This window comes from Sprattus sprattus, assembly GCF_963457725.1.
Source record: "Sprattus sprattus genome assembly, chromosome: 18".
Lineage (NCBI taxonomy): Eukaryota > Metazoa > Chordata > Actinopteri > Clupeiformes > Clupeidae > Sprattus > Sprattus sprattus.
The window spans coordinates 15,465,012-15,491,455 of record NC_137916.1 but is presented as its reverse complement, the minus strand read 5'-3'; the positions used below and the strand labels follow the sequence as shown (position 1 = coordinate 15,491,455).

General features: G+C 42.5%; 4 protein-coding genes across 4 annotated transcripts in view; 2 read left to right on the top strand and 2 right to left on the bottom strand.

The window, feature by feature from the left end:
* tg (thyroglobulin) overlaps window positions 1-9,810 on the top strand; it is a gene marked incomplete at both ends in the record, with an annotated part of 32,634 nt that extends 22,824 nt beyond the window's left edge. Inside the window, 8 exons of the mRNA XM_080856178.1 lie at window positions 517-713; window positions 4,660-4,824; window positions 5,097-5,264; window positions 5,419-5,606; window positions 7,407-7,514; window positions 8,792-8,932; window positions 9,223-9,416; window positions 9,674-9,810. Coding sequence (XP_080712304.1) covers window positions 517-713; window positions 4,660-4,824; window positions 5,097-5,264; window positions 5,419-5,606; window positions 7,407-7,514; window positions 8,792-8,932; window positions 9,223-9,416; window positions 9,674-9,810 — 1,298 coding nt within the window. The remainder of the gene's footprint in view (window positions 1-516; window positions 714-4,659; window positions 4,825-5,096; window positions 5,265-5,418; window positions 5,607-7,406; window positions 7,515-8,791; window positions 8,933-9,222; window positions 9,417-9,673) is intronic.
* On the bottom strand, window positions 1,476-4,008 carry sla1b (Src like adaptor 1b; the record flags this gene model as incomplete). Its single annotated transcript, XM_080857146.1, has 7 exons — window positions 1,476-1,707; window positions 1,869-1,998; window positions 2,315-2,446; window positions 2,566-2,663; window positions 2,742-2,828; window positions 3,111-3,210; window positions 3,930-4,008. The coding sequence occupies 7 exons, from the start codon at window positions 4,006-4,008 to the stop codon at window positions 1,476-1,478; spliced, it is 858 nt and encodes a 285-aa protein (XP_080713272.1).
* Window positions 9,811-11,657: 1,847 nt separating the features above from the next.
* On the top strand, window positions 11,658-15,310 carry ccn4b (cellular communication network factor 4b; the record flags this gene model as incomplete). Its single annotated transcript, XM_080855998.1, has 5 exons — window positions 11,658-11,705; window positions 12,776-13,049; window positions 13,714-13,968; window positions 14,590-14,780; window positions 15,005-15,310. The coding sequence occupies 5 exons, from the start codon at window positions 11,658-11,660 to the stop codon at window positions 15,308-15,310; spliced, it is 1,074 nt and encodes a 357-aa protein (XP_080712124.1).
* Window positions 15,311-16,833: 1,523 nt separating this feature from the next.
* On the bottom strand, window positions 16,834-20,937 carry ndrg1b (N-myc downstream regulated 1b; the record flags this gene model as incomplete). The annotated part of the gene is made up of 14 exons (XM_080856405.1): window positions 16,834-17,051; window positions 17,169-17,220; window positions 17,341-17,376; window positions 17,492-17,539; window positions 17,750-17,801; window positions 17,903-17,965; window positions 18,173-18,276; window positions 18,393-18,449; window positions 18,730-18,816; window positions 19,141-19,201; window positions 19,294-19,356; window positions 19,695-19,815; window positions 20,072-20,177; window positions 20,890-20,937. The coding sequence occupies 14 exons, from the start codon at window positions 20,935-20,937 to the stop codon at window positions 16,834-16,836; spliced, it is 1,116 nt and encodes a 371-aa protein (XP_080712531.1).
* Between the last annotated feature and the right edge of the window lie 5,507 nt (window positions 20,938-26,444).

Sequence of the window (26,444 nt, the reverse complement as noted above, 5' to 3'; positions counted from 1 at the left end):
TGGCAGCCACACCGTCTGTAGAGTTTGACTGACTGGTGCTTAGTCCATTGCAGGAGCCAAGAAGCCAAAATAGGCATAACTTGGCAGAGAACGCAGTCCAGCAGCTCCTTGTTTAAATTCACCCGTGGACTAACTGCTTGTTATTCTACCAGAAGGAAGTGGTTTTCAGTGAAGGGGGTATATAACCTACCATGTTTAGACTGAAACCATGGCAGACAAGGCAGAGTTAAAGTGAAAAGCTCCTTAATTGCATATGTGGCTATATGATTTACCTTGAAGATTATTTACTAAATTGTACAGTTTCTGTAGTAATCACAAATGGTTCCTGTCTGGATCTTGTCAACGTGGCCCTGTCGGTGATTGTCATATCAAATTCCTCTATCAGATTATGTCCTGAATGTTTAAAGCTTCTGTCCTGAATGTTTTAGCTTCTAGCTAACTTCTAGATACAGTCACGTTTTTCATATTATGAAATAGTACACATCATATTACTGTTACATTTCATATTATTTAAAGGATCAGACAGCCTCCCAGGGAACTATGGCTTGCTGGACCAGGTGGCAGCTCTGCAGTGGGTCCACAAGAACATCGCTCTGTTTGGGGGGGACCCCAGACGCGTGACGCTGGGCGCTGAGAGGAATGGAGCCGACATCGCTAGCCTTCACCTCACCTCCTCCTCCTCCTCAGGCCTCTTCCTCAGAGCACTCCTCATGGTAAGATACCTCCCTCTAATCACACCTCCTCCTTCTGAGTCCCAACAGAAGCTGTTCTAAAGCTGCCAAAGCATTTTTGTTGTTGTTGAGGAATTAGGCGAGGATCACACCGACCACCGCTGAACAGTGGTGGCAGAAGCGGCAGGTTTTCTATTGTTTGCTATGGTCTGCATTTGAACAGCTGACCCCACTGACACAACACACCACTACTTTAGTGTGAGCAGACCTTTCATTCAAGGTGAACTTGGTTCAACTTTCCAACGCAATGCTCATCAGTGTCAGTTTAATGTAGCCTGTCCTAGGTACATTTCAGGTAATCCGACAATTCAAATCTGTCTTTATAGAGAGATGTTTCTTAGCAATGAGATGTTTAGACTAATATAATTATTATGGTCCTAGCACTGCCTTTCGCTTTGTCATTGCCGCTTCGTAAGACAGGGATCACATCTACCACTTTTAGCGCTGGTTAGTTCCAAACCTCCACACCTGTGCGACCCACACCTTAGTGCTGTCTGCTATTTGTACATTGATTAAAAAACACTGTGCAAGCTAGAGATATACAGATTCCTACTAGTCTACTAAAATCTTAAAAATAAAAATGCCTACTTTGTATTGCATCATATTCAGCATGACTTCAGGCAGTGTTTATCTCTCAGTCTTCATCACGGTCCTCTTCTCCTCAAGATCTCCCGTTCCCATCTCCCCCCTGGGTGATCTTAGGTGCACACTAACTGTCTTAGCTGTACTCCTCTGCTGTCTTTGCTAAGGCAGGCTCTCGTAGCTGTCCTCCTCCACGGCCAGCCTGTTCCTCAGCTGAGACTGCTGAAGCACGTACACCGACCTGCCTCTGCGGCGCTTCCAGCTGTAGCGCTTGGTCTCCTGCGCGCCCGCCAGAGACAGATAGGAACTCACGCTGCTCTGCACCCCGTAGCTGAGCATGGAGTCGGGCTCCCCCGGGCAGCCTGCTCTGGCCTTGTTTTGCAGGAGCTCAGAGCTGTGGGAGAGTGGCGGATCAGTGACAGCCCCCAAATCACATCGGCTTGTGATATTTGTGATAGAGAATATGGCAATAGAGGTTAATGAACTTTCCTTTAAACTCTTCAGCCATGGAGAAAAACTTTTGCAAGGGCTGTTCATTGCACCACAAATATTTACCTGTTGACGCATCTCCAGTCAAAGCTGTGTGGATTGTCTACAGGTGGAGCTGAGTTCAGCTGTGTCCAGCCACAGTCAGACGCTCCCAGGCAGGGACCAGTGAGAACACAGCACAGCCCGTCCGCAACGTCTGGGAGAGGGATACGGAACACAGCACAGAGATCTCACATCCTTGGCCTTAAAAAAAAATGGATTAGAAGCCATCTCTATTCAATGAATTCCTACTCAATTACATTGCCACAGTTAAAAAATGATATTATTGTTAAAGGAGCATATCAGAGGTCCACAGGGCTAGTTCTGTGGTACCTCTATATGGCATGTTTCTGTATCCATCACACAAAACTCATTCCATTCTACTCCTAAAAAGGCAATTTTTATAATACAATAAGAGGAAGAGTATGCATGGTCTCTCGTGGAGAGACGATGGCTGGTGAGGGTTTATTTACCAGAATAGTGGTTGACCAGGTCCTCTAGGCACTGGAAGGTGAGGCGTGGGGAGATGAAGTACCAGTTGTTTGGCAGACGGTTGATGCGGTAATGCTTCACTGCTCTGTGTTTGATGGAGAGGCTGTATGTGCCTTAAGAAAAATCAAAATGACTGCCTGTTAGGGCCATATCAGGGACTCTCCCAGGTTTTCTTTCAGACCTCTCAAAACGTCAAGGTTCAATGTTGTCTGACCGCAGCATGAATACACACCTGCACTACTCTCCCTGATGAGGAAAGAGCCCACTCTGTTGCCAGGGAGAAAAAGGAGTTGTTCCGCCTGCACTCGGCTCACTCCCTCAAACAGCCATCTGAAAACAGAGACGGTCATCAGCCAGGCTCAACTCCCCCCTCAACTCTGGCCTTTCCTCAGGAAGTGTTAGACCTACCCATGGTAGACTTTGGCCACATGGCACTTGGGAATGTAGTTTTCTTCTTTTGTCAGGAGTGAACACACCTTCCATCTGTAGCCCTCCCTAGAGAAAACACAGCCAAATGACCGTCAGGTTTACGGAATACCATGATCATTTGCAGTAAACAGATTGCATGAGGAGTTTTGATTTGGTGTTTCAGATTTGCAACCATTTAATATCATGGTGTTTTCCTCATATTCTGTATTTAGACAATACTATAGAGGGATTGGCCCAAGCATTGTGGGGTTGGCAGTTGGTTGACTTCAGTCCTTTTGTGAGTTAGTCAGGGCATCATGCCTTTGCACCAGAGCTTCTGTGGTGTAATAATGTGAAGTAAGAGCTCACTCTGACACAAGCCTCAGACGCTCTCCGACTCTGAAGATGGGCACACAGATGTCAGCAGGAGGGTAGTCACACAGAGTCATCAGCATTACCTGATCCAAATCTGAAAAGGGAAAGAAGACACATTTATAACATCAGCATGTCTTTAAAGATATGAATTAGTTAGTTTAATCAACTCTCATTGAGTGAAAATGTGCTAATGTGCTCATATTCTATAAACAATATTCTATTTCCTGTGTGAAATCTTCAGAACTGTGTGCTTATCACTTCTTGAACGCAGGACTGATCACTGAGATTATTTGTGCGGTCTCTTTCCATTGCATGACATTGGGCTAAATATAGATTCAGCCAGCAACACAGCAAAGCACGGCAACCCAAACATGGCTTACCGTAGCGTGGCTGTAGTCAAAATTATAGACTTGGACTATAGATGGACTATTATAATGGATATTTTTAGAAATACTCAGACGAGACCAGACCTCTGGACACTATTGTTTGAGCTTTTTGTAGATTTGACTTCCTAAGGCTTGCCGTGTATTTTTTTCCTCTTATAATTTTGTGGACCACAGGATTTTTAGTGGTTGCTTTGAAGTGTACATTTTATTGGCTTGTGTAAGACGCTAATTTTAGTCAGGTTATGTTGCTCATGCATTCCTGAAGTTTTTCCAAAAAAGCACAGGACAACACCAGACAGTAACAACATTCTCCACTCAAAACAATTGAGACCTTCAATCTCACTGCGCATTCGGCTTTTAAAATGTTTCCTCCTTCAAATGTTCAGAAATCGTTAGATTTGCACCCCAACATTCCCCCCCTGCTTACCTCCCGAGTCACTGTCTGGGGTGGTAGTCCTCAATTGTCTTTTTGGCAATAATCCCAGATTGGTCGCAGCATTACCCATGGCTGGCAAATACCTCGTCAAATCAGCCAATATCCCAGTGCTGAGATCTGTCTCAGCTTCACTACATGGTTCAGATGTTTATTCTTCCATCATAATCTTTTCATATCTGAGTAGCCTCCTATCACACCCTTATCCTTTAGCGAGGCGAGTGTACGTAGGCAGCAGATCTTATCAAAATGGGGAAGCTGTGTGTACGTGTGTGTGTGTTTCTCAAACTACATTTTCCACTCCAGAAACGATAAAAATAGGAAGTTCTGTTGAAACGGCACAAAATAACATGCAAATTTCTGCACTGCAATTCTGAGTCTGAGTTTGTGAGTTTGCTTTACCTTGAGTGCTTTGCCGTGCATGTATTTCGGAATTTAAAGTTGTTATCCTGCGAAATCAAAATAGGATGCATGTGTTTTCAGATCTCTATTCAAAGGCTTTCACACACTTGCCCTCCAGCTGATCAAGTGTGAAACCATCTGTGTAGGATAATTTCATGTGCTACATTTCCCTTCACTTCCTTTCTCACTCTGAAAACCACTGTGGGGTTTCATTAACCCTTAGGGTCTGCTATCATCAGAACTAACACACTGTGATGTCCGTGTTAGGCAAGTAAGCTTAACTTCAGTGACAACGTGAACACTTTTTGTTGTTGTTGTTTAGGGTGGCTCAGTGTTCTCTCCAGCAGCAGTGCAGAGCCGCTCTAAGGCCCAGGAGCAGAGCTCCTCTCTGGGTCGAGAGATGGGCTGCTCCTCCACAGATTCTGCCCAGCTGCTGGCCTGTCTCAGACAAGCTCCAGCAGAAGCCATCAATGCAGCACAGACTAAGGTTGGCTGAGAATAATGCATAGTGTGCTCACTGCTTTCAACTGAATGAAACTTGAACAGTCATTCATAACTTGCAAGTGTTCATGTGTAATATTTCATCTCATGTTACAGCAATCACCCTGACTTAACTTTTTTAAGTTAAAAGAAAAAAATGGCTACTATTTCTCTTCCTTGTGAAAGTTGGAGAATTTACAGTTTTTAATATGTGTGTGTGTGTGTGTTTCACTTTGGTGTAATAAGTGTAATTAATGTATGTGTTTGTGTGTGTTGAAGCTGCTGGCAGTTAGCGGACCTCTGCAGGCCTGGTCCCCTGTGGTGGATGGGCTCTCTGTGAAGGAGGATCCAGCGTCGGCGTTCAGAGGCTCTCGCTTCCACAGAGGCGACCTGCTGATGGGCTCCTCCGCTGAGGACGGCCTCATCAGTCGCGCTCGCAACATCAAGGTCCACATCACCACTCCATTCACTCCAACCAAATTTCAGCTCCATATCTAAAGCAAATATGTAATTAAGTCATTTCGGGTGTATTGTATTACATGTCGTATGTGGAAGGCTTCAACACCCATGCCCTTGTTGTTTTCTTGGCTTCTCTCTGTAGAGGTTTGAGGAACTGCAGGGGAGGTCAGACGGAAAGACAGCTTTCTATGAGGCTCTGTCCAACTCGCTGGGTGGTCCTGAGGCCAGTGCGTTTGTGAAAGAGGCGGCCTCCTGGTTCTACTCTCTGCATCACTCACCCAGTCCTGCTGGGTACAACGTCTTCTCTCGTGCCCTTGAGAGTGCCACCAGGTGGGGTGCCTGAGGAACTTTCACCTTTCCCCCCCCCCTCTTACCTTGGTACCTACTATTAAGCTAAGCAACTGTGGGCTTAGGGTCAAGGTCAGCTCTTGATGCTTTTATGTTGAAGTCACTTGTATTTGTATATCCTGTTACATTGTTACAGCACTCACTTATTCTCATTTCAGATGCTATCTGGTTAAAACTAGTTTGGTGACACAGGTGACTTTGAAACGGTGATCCTGGGGATGTGGCACTATCCTAGTTGACAGTGGGAATGAAGTGAATCAGGAGCCCATTGCGGCTTCATGTGTAGGCTTAGAAAAAGGAAGAATCAAGTGATTCTATCACTTCAAGGGAGCAACGAGAGGAAGCGACTCACAGAGAGAGGGAGGTGGTGAGAGAAATGAAGACATTAGTCTTGCCGAGTGCAAGCTGTTGCTTAAGAGGGCGTGACTGTCTTGTGGTTGAGAAGGAAGGAAGGAAGAGTTGCTCGTTAAAGCGCAGCTAAACAGAAGGCCTCGCCCAGGCAGAGCTCTGCTGTCAGTGATGATCCTCAAACCCAAGGTCACAGTCAAAAAAAAATGTGGAACAGGTCTGAGAGCAGGAGAGCAGGCATGCCAATAATATCAGGTTGTCAGGCAAAACAAGCTGGTCTTGGAGTCATCTCTGGTGTGACCAATTACAGACTGCCTGAGTTGTGAGGTCAAGCATCCAACATGTTTTTAGGTCATCTATAGATTGCTTCATGCTGAAGCTACTCTTCAATAGATGCCACCTCTCTCATGTGGAAATGGTCTGGTATATCATGTGTATAAAATATGGGATAAAGACGATTTGGTCCTCGACTGACTTTGAGTGTGGTGCATGGTTCTGCCCACATAATGACTAGTGTCAAATATAGCAGGGGACTAGTACTGACCCATATGCGGCACACCCTTCAACAAGCGGTTCTCTAGACATAGCAAGCAGGACTTTCGCGAGGAACAATTTTGGCTACACACACTGCACAACCCGTTGCTTAGTGTATTCATAAAGAGGCATACAGTTATACTCACACTCACTTCTGTTCACATTTATAAACAGATAGGCATTGTCATAAAGCCAGATATACAATTTTACTACCCACTCATAATGTATGTCATACGTATGTTTGTTATGTATTGTGCAGATTAACCTGAACGTAATGCATTCCTGATTATCTGTCTGTCAGAGTTCATCACTGTCAGCAGCATGTGTTTGTGTGTCTGTGCTCATCTGTGTAAAGGCCCACACAGTGTGGTGCTCTCCCTCTTGACTCTTTATGGAGGTCTTGGATAGCATTCTCTCGATTTGTGCCATGACTTATTGAGGTACATGAACCTAGACTCTAATGTTGTTGCTACTCTGTTACTGGATATGCTCTTTGAGAAGTTCAGTGTGGATGGACTCTGTCTGGTTGATGTGTTTGTGTTTATGAGTGTGGCTCATTCCTCTGGTTCCTACTCAGTGGTGGAGGTGGCAGACAGACTGCTGAAAGTGGATGTCTGTGAATGTGTTTCTGCCCCAAGTACACAGGAAATACTTCAAGGCACACACCGCAAGCTAGTGTGAGCTGCCACAAAGTCTTTTGACTTATGTGGATGCTCTATTGCAAATGAGTGGTTTACACCAGAAACATTGTAATTCAAAGTCAATGCATCAGAGTAATTGTATTAAATATTAAACAAAACTCTTCCACTTACATCAACACATGCATGGAAAGGTAAAAGCCACAGTAAAACTCAGAGCTGTAACGGATTTCATCGATTTATTCTTCAATTGTATTTTTAGGGATCTCTTTATCATCTGTCCGTCTAAGAAGATGGCGCAGGTTTGGGCTGCCAACACCAAATTAAACGTCTTCATGTACCACCTACCTGAGGATATGACCCACATCAGGTAACTTGCATCTGTAAAATCACTGATTTGTTTTGTGCATCTACTGTAGAATGTGATAGAACTGTCTTATAAACCTAAGTGTGTGTTTCTTGGAGTAAATATGAACTCTGTCCTGTTTTATCATCTGTCCTGTTTTCCCTAAAAGACAGTAGAAACAGCGTATTTCTCTGAATACACCTCATATGTAGTCTGATGAGGTCCAGAGGTCAGTTATTTGTGTGGCGCAGTGACCTGGGGGGGAAAGCAGTCTCTAGATTCTGGTCGGCATTCCTGGGATACCTTCCCTCTGTTCCACCTCTCCTGTGGGAATGCTGCCCATCATCTTGTGCCAGTGCATGCCACAGGCCAGAACTATGACCTTCAGTGTCTCCCCTGACCGACACCTGGACCCCACGCTGCAGCCTGCGCTTTATGAGCCTGTCACGCTGCCAACTGAGCGCAGACCACAAAGAGCCACAGAGTCACTTTGAACAACCCTAGCTTCAAAGAACAGCGCAACCTGCACCAAAACAATAGATAGATTCAAAGACAGCTAAGAGATTGACCTGGCACCAGAATGACTGCAGGGTAGGGCTGGTTCCCAAATTCTGGCTTTTTTTCTTTCCTCGGGAACCATTTAATCCAGTTTTCTGCCCAGAGAAGATCAGGTTCACCCTCAAACAATGCTTTGTGCACACCGCCCTAATAAGGCATATTTCTACTTGATAGCGGAAACAAAATGTCGGCATAGTTTGAGACACCAACTATTCTAATTGTGAAAATATCCTATCGTTATTTTCCCCATTGTGATTCTCAATACTAGGAAGAGATGACATCTCAGAGGCAGCTGGTGGTCTTATGTGGCCAGTCAATGCACCAGCCACCCTCAGTCTGATGCCTCTCTGGTCTCCATAATGAAGTGTAGCCAGGGCCTTAAGATCTGTGTGTAAAGCAGCTGATGGATTGCAGTCTCAGCTCTGAAGGCTGAGGTATGCCTCTGAAAGTGATGCCTCATCAGGCACTTCCCTTCGCTGACCCACATTCATCACTGAGAGCTGCCTGCTGCCTGTGGAGACTGCTGTGGGGGCAGATGTTTTCATCCTGATTCCCACCTTCTGTTTCATCTAGCCAATGTCTCACCTCTGCTTTGATCTGTGCCGGCACACAAAATTATATTTATCTGGCTTCAACATATGGAACATAAAGCCAGACGTTTCTGTTTAGGTTATTTGGAGCGGTTACTTTGCACAATGAGTTTCTGATGATAATGTGTCATCTGTCTGTCCTGCTCTGCTCAGCGCCGCGCTGCCTGTGCCCCTGGATGTGCAGCTGGTGTTTGGTCTGCCCCACAGCACGCCCACACAGCAACTCTTCTCCACCCAGGAGAGAACACTCTCCAAGCAGATGATGACTTACATGGCCAACTTCATCAAGACTGGGTATGAATATGACATAATGTTACCTCATTTAAGGCCCTTGGAAGTCATGAAAAGCATAAAACACTTCTTAAAGCTATATCTATTTTAGTTTATCTTATATAGATTGAAAGTGTGAAATGTTCAATATAACTGAAATCTGCCCTTAAAATGGCAAGTGTCTTATTTCTTAAATTGGTCTCTCTCTCTCTCTCTCTCTCTCTCTCTCTCTCTCTCTCTCTCTCTCTCTCTCTCTCTCTCTCTCTCTCTCTCTCCATCTCCATCCCTGTTTTCCTGGTTCTCTGTCTCTCCAGTGACCCCAACACACCGCTCTCTCTGGCGCGGGTGTCGTTTGCCGAGCTCCTACCTGCGTGGCCACGTGTCCTGGCACAGCCCACCGGGGACAACTACAAGCAGCTGAGTGGAGTCCTGAGCAACGGCCGAGAACTGCGCAGGGCGGAGTGCTCCTTCTGGGACGACTATGTTCCTGCTCTGAAGAGCTCCACCGGTGAGTCCTGTCAGGCCCACCTCAGCACACAGCCCAGCCCAGGCTCACATCCACATCTGCTCTAGGACAAGAGCTCCCCTTCTCATGGATTGTTATAAACTAAAAAGCTTTTTAGTAATTAAGTAATTAATAGTAATTAAGATTGTAAAATATGCTCCTTTTATTTTCCCTTTATTTTGAAGGATACACAGGCATTGATGATTAATATTAGTAGTTTTGTCTATTAATCATTTTTTTTTTCTTTTTTTCTGGTGTAGCCAACTTCTCCAAGGATGCTGTAGTGGCTGAATCTACAGGTGCTGCAGCTCCTACACCAGAGTCTAAGCTGGTATCTGCTTTCCAAGATTTGGTGACGCAGAGCAAGCCCAAGTCTGAGAAGGATGCCTACAATTAAAATATTGGACAGTTAGTCTGTATCTCTGAAGCACCTGACTACTTCTATATACACCCATCAAAAATTTACCAGATATTGATGCTTAATCATGCAGTAATTAACTCTTCATCTTCAATCAAGTTGTGCAAATTCAACAATAAAGTACATTGACATTAAACGAAAGTGTGTTATGAGTTAATTACCCATTTTGGGACTAATCCATTTTGGTTTCGGATAGGCAACCGAAATCTGACTCTAAGCCAGTTCAGACCTATGGAAAAGTGACACCTGTGAATCATTACCTGAATCTTAGATGTACTTGCCATTTTATGTACATGATTATAACTATTCATACTTTCTAAAACATTATCCCAAATGAGTTAGTGGATACCGGTATAAGTGGATAATAGACAACTGCATTTGTTCAGAATCACTTCAAGGGTAGATTCTGAATGGAACTCCAAGATGAAAGTTACCAGATGCCTGTAGGACGTTCCCTGTGGTTCCCTGGAAGTTATGTGGACTTGGTCATTATGGTGCAATTCCAGTTTCTTTTAGCCATTGCCTTCTCCCTCTAAACACAGTCCAGCAACTCTTGGGTTACAGACCTAAATTGAGCTTAGATTGGCTGTCACCACATCCAGCCGCCAATTAAGTGGATTACTGGAGCAGCTATTATAAAATCAACTTATCTGGCAACACAGCCGAAGAATGGAATAATTATATGAAACTAAAGACCCTTTTTACATTGAAGTGTTGGGGTTATAACCCCACCTTTGAACTTGAGGTTACCGTCTAATAAATGGAGTGTCACAATTCAGCGAGCTTTGTGGAGAGAGATGTGTCTACTGTTTCAGTGCTCCTTTCATCCAGCCTATGGCTATGGAGGAACTGTAATTTACCCGGCAACAGAACTGCGTGAAAACCCCTTAACTGTACAGAACTCTGAATTCCTCAGGAAGCGGAACAAAGTTGTTCCTTTTATTAGCTCTCCTTCACAACACCAATTTCACTAGATTCGGTTTTCCCAAAAGGCAGCAGTCTCTGTAATGGTGGGTCCCTGATCACCCTTGGCACGATCCCCGACATCTCAACAGGATATTTCCTCTCCAGATGTGTGATGATGAAGATGTGGTTCACAGAATCTTACTGGGTGTTTCTGAGTGACATTTTGCACATGCAACACTTTGTGATGTTGGCAACAAATCTTTCAGAAGATATTCACCCACCTCTCAGGCCCTCAGTGGAAGAAACCATTGTGGTCAGTTACACAAAAGTATAAGGATCTTTTTTTGCCAGCATCCTTTCTATGTCATTTCCATACACCAAATAATATGGAAAATACACACTTGCTACTCAGAAAAGTTATTTCAAATTTAACATGTATTTTTAAGATTCTCTAAATGACACACCTCAAACCTATTATCCATTTAAAAATTGTTGATGCCAAGGAATTCTGAGGACAAGACTGTACCTACAACATTGTAACAAGAGTTTACAAAGAACTCTTCAGTACAAGAGCCTAGTTTTATAGAGGCTCTCCCAGTTTTTGTCTTTTACACACATGCACACTGTTTCTTTTTCCTTTCCCTCTCACAAACACACCCTCTCTCTCTCTTTCTCTCTCTCTCTCTCTCTCTCTCTCTCTCTCTCCCTCGCCCTCTGTCGCTCTCTCCGTTTTCCCTGTGTTGAGTGCAGGCGCATGGAGAACGGGGGAACGGGGGTTCAGAGCTGACATCGAATCCAACCTGTCTAGTGGACAGCTCACAGTCAGACCCTGTGTGCGCGTGCGAGTCCAGCGGCGCAAAGGCTTCCAACTGAGGTGAATGTCATTTTGGTTTCAATGAATTTCTCACTGGAAACCTGTGATGAGGTGGCTCCTGCCTTGGATTTTAACGGTAGCCAGCATTTATCAGGTGAGTTAACGGAATTTGGTTTAGTAATTGTAAGAGAAAATGATTTTGAATGTCACAGCCATAGGCCTCAATTGACGTAGGCCTACAAGTTATGTTAGCTATAAACTTCTCTCGGTTGGTTTCCATTGATTGGATTATATTTATCAGGTTGTAATTGAGCAGACTATTTGCCAAAGCCTTTTGTATCGAGTGCAACGCTGCCTATTGTCTACCCGCAATCTCCACGCAATGTTGTCTTCAACTTCTGAAAATGTTCTATATTAATTAGGCCGTTTCGCTTTTAATTTTGATAATTAGCTATGTTCAACTACAAATACCGACACGTCATCGTGACCAGTTTTCATTTTTTACTGTGATAAAGCGTATTTGCATAAATCAAAGCAAATATGACCTATCATCAGGTCAAAAACATGAGGTTATAAAATAAGCTTTATGTGTAAACAGGTGAATATATGATACAGTCCCATATGTTGTAGCCTACGTGCGAATAGGCTATATGATGCGACTAGACATCTGATACTAATTGACTTACTTTTATTGTATTATTAAAGTATATAAGTAGGCCTACATTTACATGAAATACCTTTTTATAAGTGCTATGCCATTTTTCAGCAAATCACGTGTCTTTCAATTAGCCTACCTTATTGATTTATATTGATGCGACATTAAATCCACTGAAAGAAGCAAAATGCTGGTCACCACGTTGCAGAATAACCATGGTCATTACCTCATGAAAATTCTTACGACGCCACCCAGTGGTCAATCTGTGCTCTCTAATTGTGTATGCGTGCCAATACACACAGCGCCTCCACCTTAGAACATCTCATTTCTGACTGAGACCCAAACCCAGAGGTGATGATAGGTTTGAAGAAACACAGTATTGACAAGCTGTAAACTTACAGTTTTTTGACTTTCATGTGTTAAACAACACGTTCATATTTTAAAGTGTGCTGCCACCAAAACAATCAATAAGATTTAAAAATACTTGGTGTTAGGTTGTGTTTGATTGCCTGTGTCCAACTACATCATGGTTCTGTTATCTCTGCTTGCATTCAACTGTCCTCTTCCAGACCCTCTCGCAGAACCTCAGCACCAATCAAGTGGTGTCTTCAGTGGAGTTGTATAACCGCACACCGGTCTGCAAATGGCCATGCAAGTGCCCCAAAATTCCCCCAACTTGCCCCCTGGGGGTCAGCCTTCTGCTGGACGGCTGCGACTGCTGCAAAGCCTGCGCCAAGCAGGTGGGAGAGACCTGCAATGAGAGAGACACCTGTGACTTTCACAAGGGCCTGTACTGTGACTACAGCGCAGACAAGCCTAGGTACGAAAAAGGAGTGTGTGCATGTAAGTGGCCTTCCATCCTTACCACTTAAACGTCAGAGGGGGAAGAGGGACAGCTGTGCTTATAGAGGTTAGCTGTTTAATGAGAGGTAGCACTGACCCCACTGCAGATATACAGTTATACAGCTGGAAATAGGTTTTGAATGCTTTGGGGCATATTTGGTTAGTTCCTGCATCATTACCACCTTACTTGAAACATGGGCTTAGAAGTGAAAGTAGATGGGAATCAACCATTTAAATGTCCTATTCATACAGCAGATAATACTCTTCTTCTTCACAGGAGTAGAAAGAAAGACATATACTTTATTTATCCCAAGGTAAATTAGTAGTAGTAGTAGCAGGAGTATCATTATTGATGTTTATGTCTTTAACTTCTCAATATGTTTTCCAATAAATTTGAGATTCATTTCTTAATAAACTAGCCTTCAACAGTGGTAGTACAGTAGTAAGATTCTTAGACAAGCTATATTATAATTATAATCAACAATTAGGCAAAAGGTTTTGGGAGGATTTGTTGTCTTTCAATTTTTCGATTGCTAACAATTTGATAGAAAACTTGAATGCTCTCATCTTGCAGAATAATTTTACAGGGAACAACAGTTTTTGAACATTACTACACACTATGTGAAGCAGTAGTGCAATATAAACAGTAGGCTCTGTATTCTAGATATGATTGGCACTGGCTGTGAGTATGATGGTGTCATCTACCGCAATGGCCAGAGCTTCCAGCCCAGCTGCAAATACACCTGCCTTTGTGTGGATGGTGCCATTGGCTGTGTGTCGTCGTGCTCGGACCTGCCGCCACCCCGTGTTTGGTGCCAGGCTCCGCGGCGTGTCGCCGTACCAGGGCAGTGCTGTGAGACATGGGTCTGTGATGACTCCCAGAGGACCCGCAAGACCTCCCCCAGACATGTTGCTGAGAGTAAGGCCAGGCCAGCGTGGGCCACATTCTACTGTGCTCTCTAGAATGAATTACTTCCTTGTTTGTCATTTTTTGGCGATAAAAGTTCCAAGAGTTTTTTTGCCCTGCCTGCCTTTGTCGTGTGTAGTGTTTGTTGTTGCTATTTGTTATATTTAAAAATAGTCTACAGAAACTTGTGAATGCAATATCTTGTTGACTGAATAAACAACTTGTATTTTATCATCACATGAAAAACAAACAAGAACAATATAGAAAGCCTTAAATTAATCAGGCTCTTTCCTTCAGTGAATGTAAAAAAAACATGGACCGTGTACGTCTAAAGTGAAGCTTTTTTTTTTACAGTCATTGGTTTCTATGAGGCCAAGAATATGCAGACACATTACACTAGTAACTGTCAGTCCAGCTCTTACCAGCTTCAAGCACTCCATTATTTGATCACTCTGACTCTTTTCATACTAACAGTTCACTAAAGCATCCTTAGGACCTTTGCCTAAGAGAATAAAAGACTGTCGTGTTTGCAGTGAAAGTCCGATGTAGGTGGTTGTTGGTGTAGTCCCATGTAGGTGGTTGCTGGTGTAGGGTTTATGCTTACTGCACTGTTTCCGTGACCCCTGTGCCCAGTGCGGTCCCGCACCAGTGAGCAGCACAGGAACTGCGTCAGTCAGACCACCTCGTGGAGCCCGTGCTCAAAGACCTGTGGCCGCGGGCTCTCCACACGCATCTCTAACACCAACGCCAAGTGTGAGATGGTGAAGGAGAGCCGCCTGTGCACCATCCGCCCCTGTGAGGTGGACATCACCAGACACATCAAGGTATCATCAGTCTCTTCTCTTCCTTATAGACAGCTCAAGAACAGTCATTTACGTTACAGCAAATTTCTATTTATGTTTATCGTATGTGGAATATACACAGACAAAAGAAGATTTTTTTTGGCAAGAATTGTCTTGGTGTAATTTTAATGTTATTATTATTATGTATAATAATACATGTTTATACCTTAAATAGTAACACATGCATTCTTTTATTTTTGTCCCAGGAAGGGAAAAAGTGTCTGAACATCTATAGAGAGCAGCACCACCAGAACTTAACTTTCTCCGGCTGTGTGAGCACCAAGGCTTACTGGCCTAAGTACTGTGGAGTATGCGTTGCTACTGACGACCGCTGTTGCATCCCTTACAAGTCCAAGACCATCGAGGTGGAGTTCCGTTGTCCCAGTGGAGCTCTGTTGTCCTGGAAGATGATGTGGATTAACGCCTGCTTTTGCAACCTGAGCTGCAGAAATCCAAATGACATCTTTACTGACCTTGACCAGTTCTATGATCACAATGAGATTATGAACTGAGCTCACCACAGAAGCTGATACTGTCGAGGATATTAAAAGCAAAGCAGAGACCATGTGAGCATCCCACCCTCCAGACTCCTTGCTGCCTTCCTTCTGAATTTCAATCATATTGGAAATTAATTGTATTGTAATTCAAGTGCAACCGTTGTTTCTATTAATCTTAGAGAGGTTGGCATGACGTGAACACAATGAGCCAGGAGTTCAAACCTCCGTTGGATTAAACAATATTTTAACTATTATATACAACTTCAGAGAAAGAAGGAACCTCTTTACTGGATGTCTTTTTAAGTTAAACATTATTCTATCCTTTCCTTTTTAGAATGACATTAAGGAGCCATGAGCCTTTAAATAATTCTACCTATCAGCACAGTATGGACTGGTAGGTCATAGGTTCTCTCGAAGGTGTACAGCAGACTTGTAGGAAGGCCCTTTTTAAAGGTTCTTACTGTATGTAGTTCAGGTTCCTATTAGATAACTCAGTCAAAGTGACTGTACAGTTCCTTGGCTCCTATTCAAAGCCTGTGTCCTGGTTAGCCGGAGTGGCCCAGACAGGGCTTGACATTACTGTGCTTTAACCCACAATAATAACATTGTATGTTTATATCAGATGTGCTTGTGGGTACATCTGATGCATGCCAGAGCAAGATCAGATCAGATCTGATGATGAAAATAGATATACATGAATAAATGAATGCAAGCATCTTTCAACGTGATGAATGAATTTGATTTTATTACATATACAAACCGGAGTTGGAGGTTCATTACAATACTTTTATGGATAACATGAGATTGAAAAGAGTTAACGTATTAAAAAAATATCCATTCTACTGATTAAGGTTTACAACAGAAATGAATGTATGTCTGTCCAGAGGAGTGTTTATTTAAATTGTTTCATTATTAAGTGTAATACATATAAAAATCCCTCTAAACACTTAAGAGGGTGTATATAACCACCTCAAACATCAATGCCACTACTCCCTCACTGGCACAAACCAGGCCATTTAAAGAACTGTACAATGCTCTGCGATACAAAACATCTTCACAGTGTTAAACAAAGTGCAAGAAAAGGGTAATTTTAGCACATTATCTGTAAACGCACTCAGTATTTCATCACAGGATATTAGGAACAATCTTCACCCACCATCAATAAGTGAGGGAGTTTTCAGGGAATTAGACAGCCCCCCAATGAAAAGCATCAAGTACATTGTGGAGTTAAAATGACATAGGAATCTCCCTGGTAGTCTGTTTATCTTTTTGTCTCAAACCGCTTGGCTGTGATTACATGGCAAAAGTAATGGTACATGTCGGTCTCCAGGTTAGAACCCAATCTTAGAAGCCTTGAGTTTACTTCCCTTAGCTTTCTCGGCACGTGCCCATAAGCCATCATTGACCCTGGACTACAGACATACAGGGAGGGGTTAATCGGGGTGGTTAGCAGAGCAGCAGGTGGGTGTTTGCGTCACAGAGTTTTTTTATTTTAAGATACTAGCCGTGTCACAGGCAACAGGGACTTAATCGGGCATTTAGCAGGGCACCTCCGGCCTGTTCGGTCCTGGGAGGACAGGCTCTGAAACGTTGTTGGGGGTGGTGTCCATGGAGTCTGTGTGTGAGCGGCTGCGCTGCTCCACGTTTGCCTGGCTGCGGTTACTGTAGGAACGGCTGCGGTTGCCGTCCATGGAGGCAATGCTAGTGCCGGAGGAGGTGCGGGAGCGGACCAGACGGGTCATGCTGGCAGCCGCCACTAAGAGGAAAAAAAGTATGAACACTTCATCAGAGGTAAAAGGCAGACGAGAGAGTTCTAAACAAACAATCTCTAACAAAACTTGACATAAAGCAAGAGCCCAAAGTGCTGACTTACTGTAGCCCAGGCCCTGAATGAAATACTTGATGGCTTCGGCGAGTTTTGCAGGCTGTGAAAAACAGACTGGTATGAGTACATTAACTGACAGCTTTTTATGTCTGTGTATGTACAAGTGTGTGTGTGTGCGTGAGTGAGTCTGTGAGCGAATGAAAGGGGGGAGGGTGCTCACCTGATCAACCTGAGGCAAGCCTCCACAGTCTGCCATCTGGGTAAATAGAAAACAGCACAAATTACTACAAATGTTAATTTGACAGTCATCTTCATTTGCATTAATTGATCAAATTGTTGCTAATTTACCACACAGTCCACAAAACATTAACCTTGAGCAGGGTGGTCTTTGTTGGGTTCATTTTGGCGTTGCAGTCCACCTGAGATGAAAAACCCCAGAAGATCCAAGTTAATTTGAGCATAGAATCAGCCTAATCTCAGGGCTGGTACTTAGGTCACATATACAGTAGTTAGATTTAGTTGGGCTCTGGATAGTGATTTTAGTGTAAACCACGGGTTCACACTGGGTCTTAGTGTAAACCAAATATATTTCCGTTGACATTTAGACATTTATCACTTCTGAGACTTACCACTACTTCCACAGCAGGAGAGCTATCTCCAACCACCAGAAGGGAAGAACATCTGAAGAGCAGTAACACAACATGTCAAAACACCTGGCCTGATATTAAAATGATCTCATCATTTGAAATAAAATCCACCAGACAGGATATTTTTATACTTACTTCAGAGTCCTGGCATTGACGTTTCCTCCCTCAACGGGCCTCTCAATGTCCATGGCTCTCCGGCTTGAAATGAACACAGAGACAGTTCATAAGACAGACATTCACAAACCTGATTATCCAATGACAATAACAACCCCACTAATCAAAGGCGTATCTGTGGAACTGAGAACTGAGGCAATTGATAGATATTGTAGGGCTTTATTTTGTGTGTGAAATTAAAAGTTTATTGTTTCCCCCTGGGACTGGTTTAGAGACGCGTGTTTGTGTTACCTGTTGTAGGACTTGACAAACAGCTGCAGGTTGTTCTGGTTTACACCGTGGAGGATGTGGTGGCGGTAGGTGGCAATAAGGTCATGGTTGTTCTGGATTTCCTCCTGCAATCATCATGTAAAACAATGTATATATTAAACACAATGGCAGTATTTCACAGAAGCATATGAATTATTTGCAATAACATGCACAGTTATAGTGGTTAATCATACTCCCTTACCTTACTGAACAGATGTGCGATGATCATGTCAGGAAGACCGTGTGCCAAGCCGGTCAACTGTAGGGAACATGAGGCAAAGTTCAGTGGGGCACCTAGACACAATGTTCTGCAGTCTTTGATCAAACTCCTGGCTTTATGAAAGGAACTTTAAGACCATACTCATTCTTAATCTTCTGAGCATGAGAATCTGGGAGTCACCATAAGCTTAGCCACAAAGCTAAAAACCAACGGTCACTAACTAAGTAAGGGGTGTGACAACTACACATTTTTGCTAAGCATAAAACAAAAACACAGCCAATGCTACACGTGACCCTTCAAACACACATCTACTACACACCTTTTGGGATGCCAAGTCCACCCAACCTTCAGACTGGGCGTTGATGTTGATCAGGACCAGGCCCTCCACCAGGTCAGGGTGGTTCAGCTATAATCAGAGGGCACAGAGCATTCATTCATTGACTGAATTGTCATACTACCAATGACAAGGTTATTATTCTCTACCGTCTTTGGTCTGTGCACTCAGTACAAAGCAGATGAAGACACACTTTAACACATCTAAATCAGTACATTCAGCATCCCACTGCTTTGCCAAATTAAGAACATTCCACAGACACCTAAATCCTGCCCATAATAAACAGGATTAAGCTGCCAGTTTTGACACAGTGCTATGAGGCAAAGCCTTAATCCTGGTTTAATCGTGGCTACATGCAGCACCTTCACAGAATAAATTAACAAAGTGAACACTCACAGCAAAGGTGGCCATGACGTAGGCACCTGCTCCGAGTGACAAGCCGATGACACTCTTTATGCTGCAGACAGAAGAAGCTATTTCAGAAAACTGTCTTTATGAAGAACCTAGAAGCTATAATTTGCAGACATGCTAAGCATTTGTGTCACCTACCCAAAGTGCTTGAGAACAATGGGGAGAGTCTCAGACAGCTGGTCCATGGTAGGATAAGTGAACCTACAGTATAACAAGACAAAATCAAGTTAATATCCTGCATTGCTCATGCTTATTCTTCTTTTGAGACAGACTGTGGTCATCAGGCACTAGATAAGAATGCTAGCTTTTAAGCAGGCTAATATTGTGCCAAAGAGTAGCGAATGGCTTGCTAACTTCAGCCAACCCAGGCTATTTCAATTGTGCATTAGCCTAATGCTTTGGCCTTCCAGGTGTTGTTGCTTAAAGCCGCTCAACCTCAGACTCAATAAAGCTGGATTACAACAACAGATGTAACCCCCCTCGGGCAGACACCGATCAGCTCCTTGGGAGCTAGTGTGTGTGTATGTGTGGAAGCTCACCCAGTAGGAAGGTTGCTGGCACCCTCATGCTGCCCAGGTGCATCAACATGCAACACAGCAAAGTGTCTGGAAATCTCCATCATGTCCTCATGGTTGAAGAGGGGGTTGAAGCAGGTCATGTCTGAAAAAAAAGAAGTAATAATCCCACAGTGAAAAAGCAAGTCAGTCTTGGGCACATAGAACCTGTTCAAAAACTGGCTTAGTTTTTTTATGATTTATTTATTTTTTATTAATAAATCTATGAGATTTGTTCAATTGTGCGCATCTACTGAAATATATACACAAAGAGGCGCAAAACAACACAGAACTCCAGGGAGGATTTAAGGATGCAAAACAAAGCTTCTGAGTGAAGATTCAGCGGCAGCTTTGCAACTTACGGTTGAGTCCGATGTCGTGGAAGGTGAAGATAACTGGTCTGTTTGGCTTAGGAGTGCCCTTAATGGTGCAGTGCACCTTCCCAAACGGAGTGTCCACATCCTCCTCCTGTGGACAGAGACACCTATGAGCCCACTGCTATCTCCACACACTCTCATACACGCTGCTTAGATGTCCCTCCAGTCAATTAAATCACCACACACTCTCATACACGCTGCGTAGATGTCCCTCCAGTCACATTAATCTCCACACACTCTCATACAGGCTGCTTAGATGTTCCTCCAGTCAAATGATTCTCCACACACTATAAAACAAGCTGCTTAGATGTCCCTCCAGTCAAATTATTCTCCACACACTCTCATACAGGCTGCTTAGATGTTCCTCCAGTCAAATGATTCTCCACACACTTTAATACAAGCTGCTTAGATGTCCCTCCAGTCAAATTATTCTCCACACACTCTCATACACGCTGCTTAGATGTCCCTCCAGTCAAATGATTCTCCACACACTCTCATACACGCTGTGTTGATGTCCCACCAGTCAAATGTCATACATGCAAACCTCCTCGCACCACAAAATCTATGATACACTCATAGTACAATCAGTACGGACTGAGATGTTACCTAATAAGTATTTCACATGTTGCTGATTTTTATAATGTAAGAATATATTTACTTAAACACATATATATCTAAAGAAGCAAAACAAATCTTTGATGCTTGGTCAAAAGCCGAACTGCCTTATAACAAAAGCAATGAACCAATCTGCTTAAGAATATGACTATTTAACATAAGACGAGTAGAGTGGTTTTCAGACTTACAGCGACCTCAATGTCAAAAACTGAGTCGTACTCATCCTCGAGGACCATGTTTGCCAGTCGGTTTGGATGAGTGTTGCTCTGAATTGATAGATCCCAGTGTTTTGCAGCTCTGATTGCTAGAAGTCTGAGAATGTAATGAGCGCTCAAGGCTTTATAGTCCTCTGATTAGCACGTGTCTAAGCCGGCCCCCTCCCTCACAGGTTTGACATACAGAGGCTAGTCTAATTCTTGATGAAGTGATCTCTAAATTGGATTAGTTGTTCAAGGTTGTGCACGCTGCACGTGTAAACATCTAAACATATCCACGTTGGCCCAGTAAACAAGTGTAGGTGTCTAACGTGACCCGTAGATGTTTGAAAACACATATTTGAAATCAAATAGCAAAAAATATCTGAGTTATTCTTGTTCAGGTGAACATTCTAAAGCATGGAATTTGAATTTATAATATGGATCTCTGAGTGGGTCAAGGCCTCATTTTAACTTTGACTAGAAATTTTGACAAGCATGTCTTACTGAGATTGAATACTGACTTAGATATACAATAAGATATATCTATTGAACAATATATAAGAATTTTATATTCTTAAACACAGAGAGGATTGCTACTTGATAACTCTAAGATCTACTCAGTCTAATCAGAGGGAGATGTGAGCTTGACACTGAATATGAACACCAGCAACTCTAAATAAAACATGTCTGAGCAGTGTCCTTTAAAGAAAGATCTGAAACATCCAGACTACATATTATGTGGATTCCTGGATCCAGCAGGCAAAGCTCTTTAAATTAGGCTATGACCTCTCCAGCATATAAGCATCCGTAAGCTATCATAAATGGCATGTGGGCGTGTCATTGTCCTGGGGTGCTAATCTCCTCAAGTGAAGGACCTGACGCACGCTCTCATCAAACAGAGCCAGGCCCTTTTGGCAGTTGACTTCCTAACGTCACAACTTTAGGTTCTATGGCCATTCCTAATGTTTAGCATAGTCTTGCAGGGGAACGGATGGTAATCCGCAAGGATCAGTGTGGCTGTGCAATCTGTCTCCTGGCCTCCTCAGGTCTGCTGGCCAGTCTGGACTGTAAATCACTGCTGACTCACATGTCTAATGTGAAACTGCCTCAAGATGGCTTTCAGGTAAAGTATTTGGCTTGTTTATGAACTATTCTTTGCAGATGTCCACATCTATGGTTATCTCATGTACCGGAGATATTGCATGGCTTGTGCTGTACCATGGAGATTGCACAACAGCTCACATTTAAACTTTTTCATGACTCGAAACCACTACAAATATGTACAGTCATATTGCAGTTCACAATGTATTTAAATATCATACTGGGTGGAAACCACATTTCCATAATCAATCCCTACAGTACTGCAGGAAATCACTGTAGTCTCACTACATAAGACACATGTGCCTCTGTAGTAGTCTGCAGTACTCACAAACACAGAGAGGACACTCTCTACATTTTACGTTTTGTTGACAAATTTCTCTAGTCAACCAGACTGGTCAAAGATAAACATGACATGCCCTAAAAACTCTACGGTCCCACTTGCCGTTTTCCTGGAGGGCAGATCATCAAACAGCCTCAGGTCCTGTGAAAAACACACTAGATGAATGCCCATAAATATAAACATGTTATATAAAACAATAGACCTACATATTATATATTTGTCATGATACGTTAGCTGAGTTTTTAGAGAAAGATTGTCTGACACAATCAGAAGATTATCTTCTACATACTTTTTTCAAAGAGTCACTTACTGCCAGTGATTTTTCAACATCAACGTCAACCTCTGGAACTACTTCATCCAGTTCCACCAAAGGTGATGTCTGTTAATGAAGCATTGCATTATTGCATTGAGTTTTATTCATATATTAAATCACATTATTTCACATATGCATACTGTGAACTACAATAATCTTACTTTAAACATGCCCTTGCTGGTCACACATACCCTTGGTTAGTGCACTAAAGAAACTAGCTGAGGTTTACGTTAGTGTTCATGCTAATACAAAACATTGACACGTTTGCGAGAGGATGTTATTTACATTTTGCGACATTCCATCATCTGTCAGCTTACATCATCTGTCACCTTACTGTCAGCTTGTGAGTGTTAACATCCCATTTTAAACATTATTTCTCGAAAAATCAAACCTACCCTTCGGGGCGAGGAAAGTTTTGTCTTTGACATGATGGAAAAATGGGCTGGCTACTAACAGGACAACTAGTTGGTAGCTAGCAGCACACTGTACTGGCAAGAAATGAATAGATTTACGTTTCCCAGGTAGAGCTGTTAATGATGTAATAAACAGAATAACATCAGTGGTAACACATTATATGACATCACAAGTGACCTTTAACTTTCCATTTTGTTTTGGCTTTTTAAGGTATAAATTAGGCCGGGTATTTTGTACTATTCGAATAGAATAGACTTTATTTGTCATTAAGCATTAGATACACAACGAAATTTGTTCATTCAAACTTCAAAGCAGTGGCAAATTATTGTGACTTTATACAGACTCTTTATCTCTTTATATATTGGACACATACGTAGCCTTAGCTTCAGATGCTTGGTTCAGTGCGTCTGGGTCAAAGGTCACTAGAGCACACATCTGCTTTTTTTTACCATAAAATGTTGAAAGACAGTCTTGTTAAGTCGTGTTAAGTTCAAAATATCAAAGCCTGGTAATGCTGCATCCTCTGCAGAACGTCGTCATGTTGTTGGCTAGTAATCTGTGTCAGTCAGCGGTCTGAGTCTTTGTCACTCAACCGCTAATACTTCCATGGTCCTCCCTCTGTTTTGACAAACAGATAATATAATCCACTACAGATGGACATTACCTAATAACTGCAGATTTAGAACAGTAGTACCAGCAAAGCCTAACTTACAGTAGAGACTGCAAATAGCACAGAGCAGAATACTGAGGTCATTATGAACGATTTTTTTTTTTACACTTTAACTGTTTAGCTTACATATGTGACTTTTCTGACCTCTATCTACCAGGTAGACAAACAGTAGATAACCAAAAGCAGACTAATCACCTTAGCACTGGAAACAAGACGGGCCAGCTGTCAACTTAACCCCGACAGGTGGTTTTCTTCCGTCTTCATTCAAAATATAGGTCAAGCCAAAATCATTCAAGAACGTACTTCACCTGACCATACATATGCAGACTCATCTGTGATAACTCTGTGTAGTGTGTAGTGAGTGTTAGATAGATAGATTATATTGTGGAGTGTTTTCATTTATGAGTTCCTCACCTAAATCCATAAAACAGTTGTAGTCCACCTAGAGGTGTAAAATTGAAATAACATATAGTGCATATTTAAATGTAAGTATACTGCTATATTTTACTTGTTTGCCATTAAAGGCACCCAGTGCAACTTTCGAGGCTTAAAAATAAACATTCAATTTCTAGTCTTTTTCACACGTAGTAAGTTTCAATAACTCCATACCATTACATATCGACATTCAAAGAGCAAAGATGAGACGTCGTTGTGTGGTGAGAACTGATAGAAAATCGTAAACAACAACAATCGCCGCCATTTCCCCCCCAAATCTTTATTTATTGGTGCCACCAATAAATAAAGCAGGATTCCAGTCAATTGAAAATTGCCTCTCCCCACCGGCGATTGTTGTTGTGTACGATTTTCTATCAGTTCTCACCACACAACGACGTCTCATCTTTGCTCCTTGAATGTCGATATGTAATGGTATGGAGTTATTGAAACTTACTACGTGTAAAAAAGACATACAGCAGAAATTGAATGTTTATTTTTCGAGTCTCAAGCCTATAAAGTTGCACTGGGTGCCTTTAACATGGAATGCTCTTCGTCATACACATGGTTATGGGTTCATTTTAAATCAAGGAGTGAAATGCATCTTCAACATAACAAATCTATTTTCACATATCACATTTATTTTAAAGATATTTCTCCATATTTAGCTGGATTTTCTTTGTTGGTGTCCTAGCATCATTTTGAATGTTGGTTTGGGATCAGCTGCATGTTTTTGTTGGATTTTATCTTTCGCATGGAGTATCCACTGCCATCTGTTGATAAAAGTATGGTATTACATCCATTTCATACCAGAGGTCTGCACATACACTTGATAGATAGATAGATAGATCGATAGATAGATAGATAGATAGATAGATAGATAGATAGATAAATAACAGATTCTTGAAATAACACTGAGCATAAGATATTGAAAGATTAAAACTATGTACATTAAATCTGTTTGCTTTATAGAAAAGGAGCATATAGTTGCATAGGGGGCAGCCGTGGCCTACTGGTTAGGGTTTCAGGCTGGAAACCATAGGGTGGCCGGTTCGATCCCTGACCAGTAGGAAAAATGTGGGCGGGGGGAGTGGTAGACTACTGCTCTCCCATGCCCACATCCACGGCTGAAGTGCCCTTGAGCAAGGCACCTAACCCCGGTCACTGCTCCCCGGGCTCCGCCAATGGCAGCCCGCTGCTCCGGGTTAGTGTTACTTCACTTCACTGTGTGTGTGTGTGTCACTTCCCTGGATGGGTTAAATGCAGAGGTTAATTTCAGAGTGTGTGTGTCTACACCACCTCTGCCATAGAGAGGACTTTCACTTTCATATGCACATATTCAATTCCTGACTATAAAAGAAAGTGCTTTAAATTTGAACTAATATAGTGTATTACTCATCTCATTAGGTGCATGGATTCATTTGATCTTACCATGCATCACCACTCAGACACTCCGGCTACTAAAGGTGACTTATATTGTACATTACACCCAGCTCGTTCTGAATCAAGCTTTTCTCTCATCTGCTGCTTCATCACTTTATAACCGATAGTATAGTAGTGTGCAGAGGACTTGCCAGCATTTCAAACAGTGATTTGATAAAAAAAAATGCAATCCACATCACTTTGCCACTCTGGCATGCACAACAGTTAGAAGATGAATGCTTTTTATGAGAAAATGAAATACTGAAGCCTGGGGAATGTGGCTGATGATTATATCAATACCTCAGTTAATAAGATGATAAGATACATAGCTGTAGACTGACATCTTTCAGGACGGGTTGGGGGTGGGCTTGCTCTCTAGCTATGCACAAGATTTTCATGTTAGAATTTCAAGATTTCTTTATCCAGAGATGGAAGTCTGCCAGGGGATACCAAAGTATTTAGGTTATTCATTAAATGGATCCAGCCAGTTCCAGTATAGGGTATTTTCCAGAAAAAGACCAGCGGAGGCCTGTTGTGTAAATTCATTGCTTGTGACAGGGAGGTTGCTTGATCAAAACAGACACTGTAAATAAAATGTAACCCTGGAGGAACTCTTCTACATCTAGTCAGCACCAACTACCTAAAAGCCTAAAACATCTTTTGCTCGATATGAACTTTAGGCTTTGCATGCAGGAGAGACTTATTTCTACATATGAGCTACTGAGAAATAGTTATTTACTATTTTTGGTCATTAGAAAGAGCTATGAGAGTGAATTCAAGGGTAGATCGTAAAACGTCTGAAGAAATCACCCTGATTTTTGTATGAAAGTGTTGCTTATGTCTTTAGAAAGGTC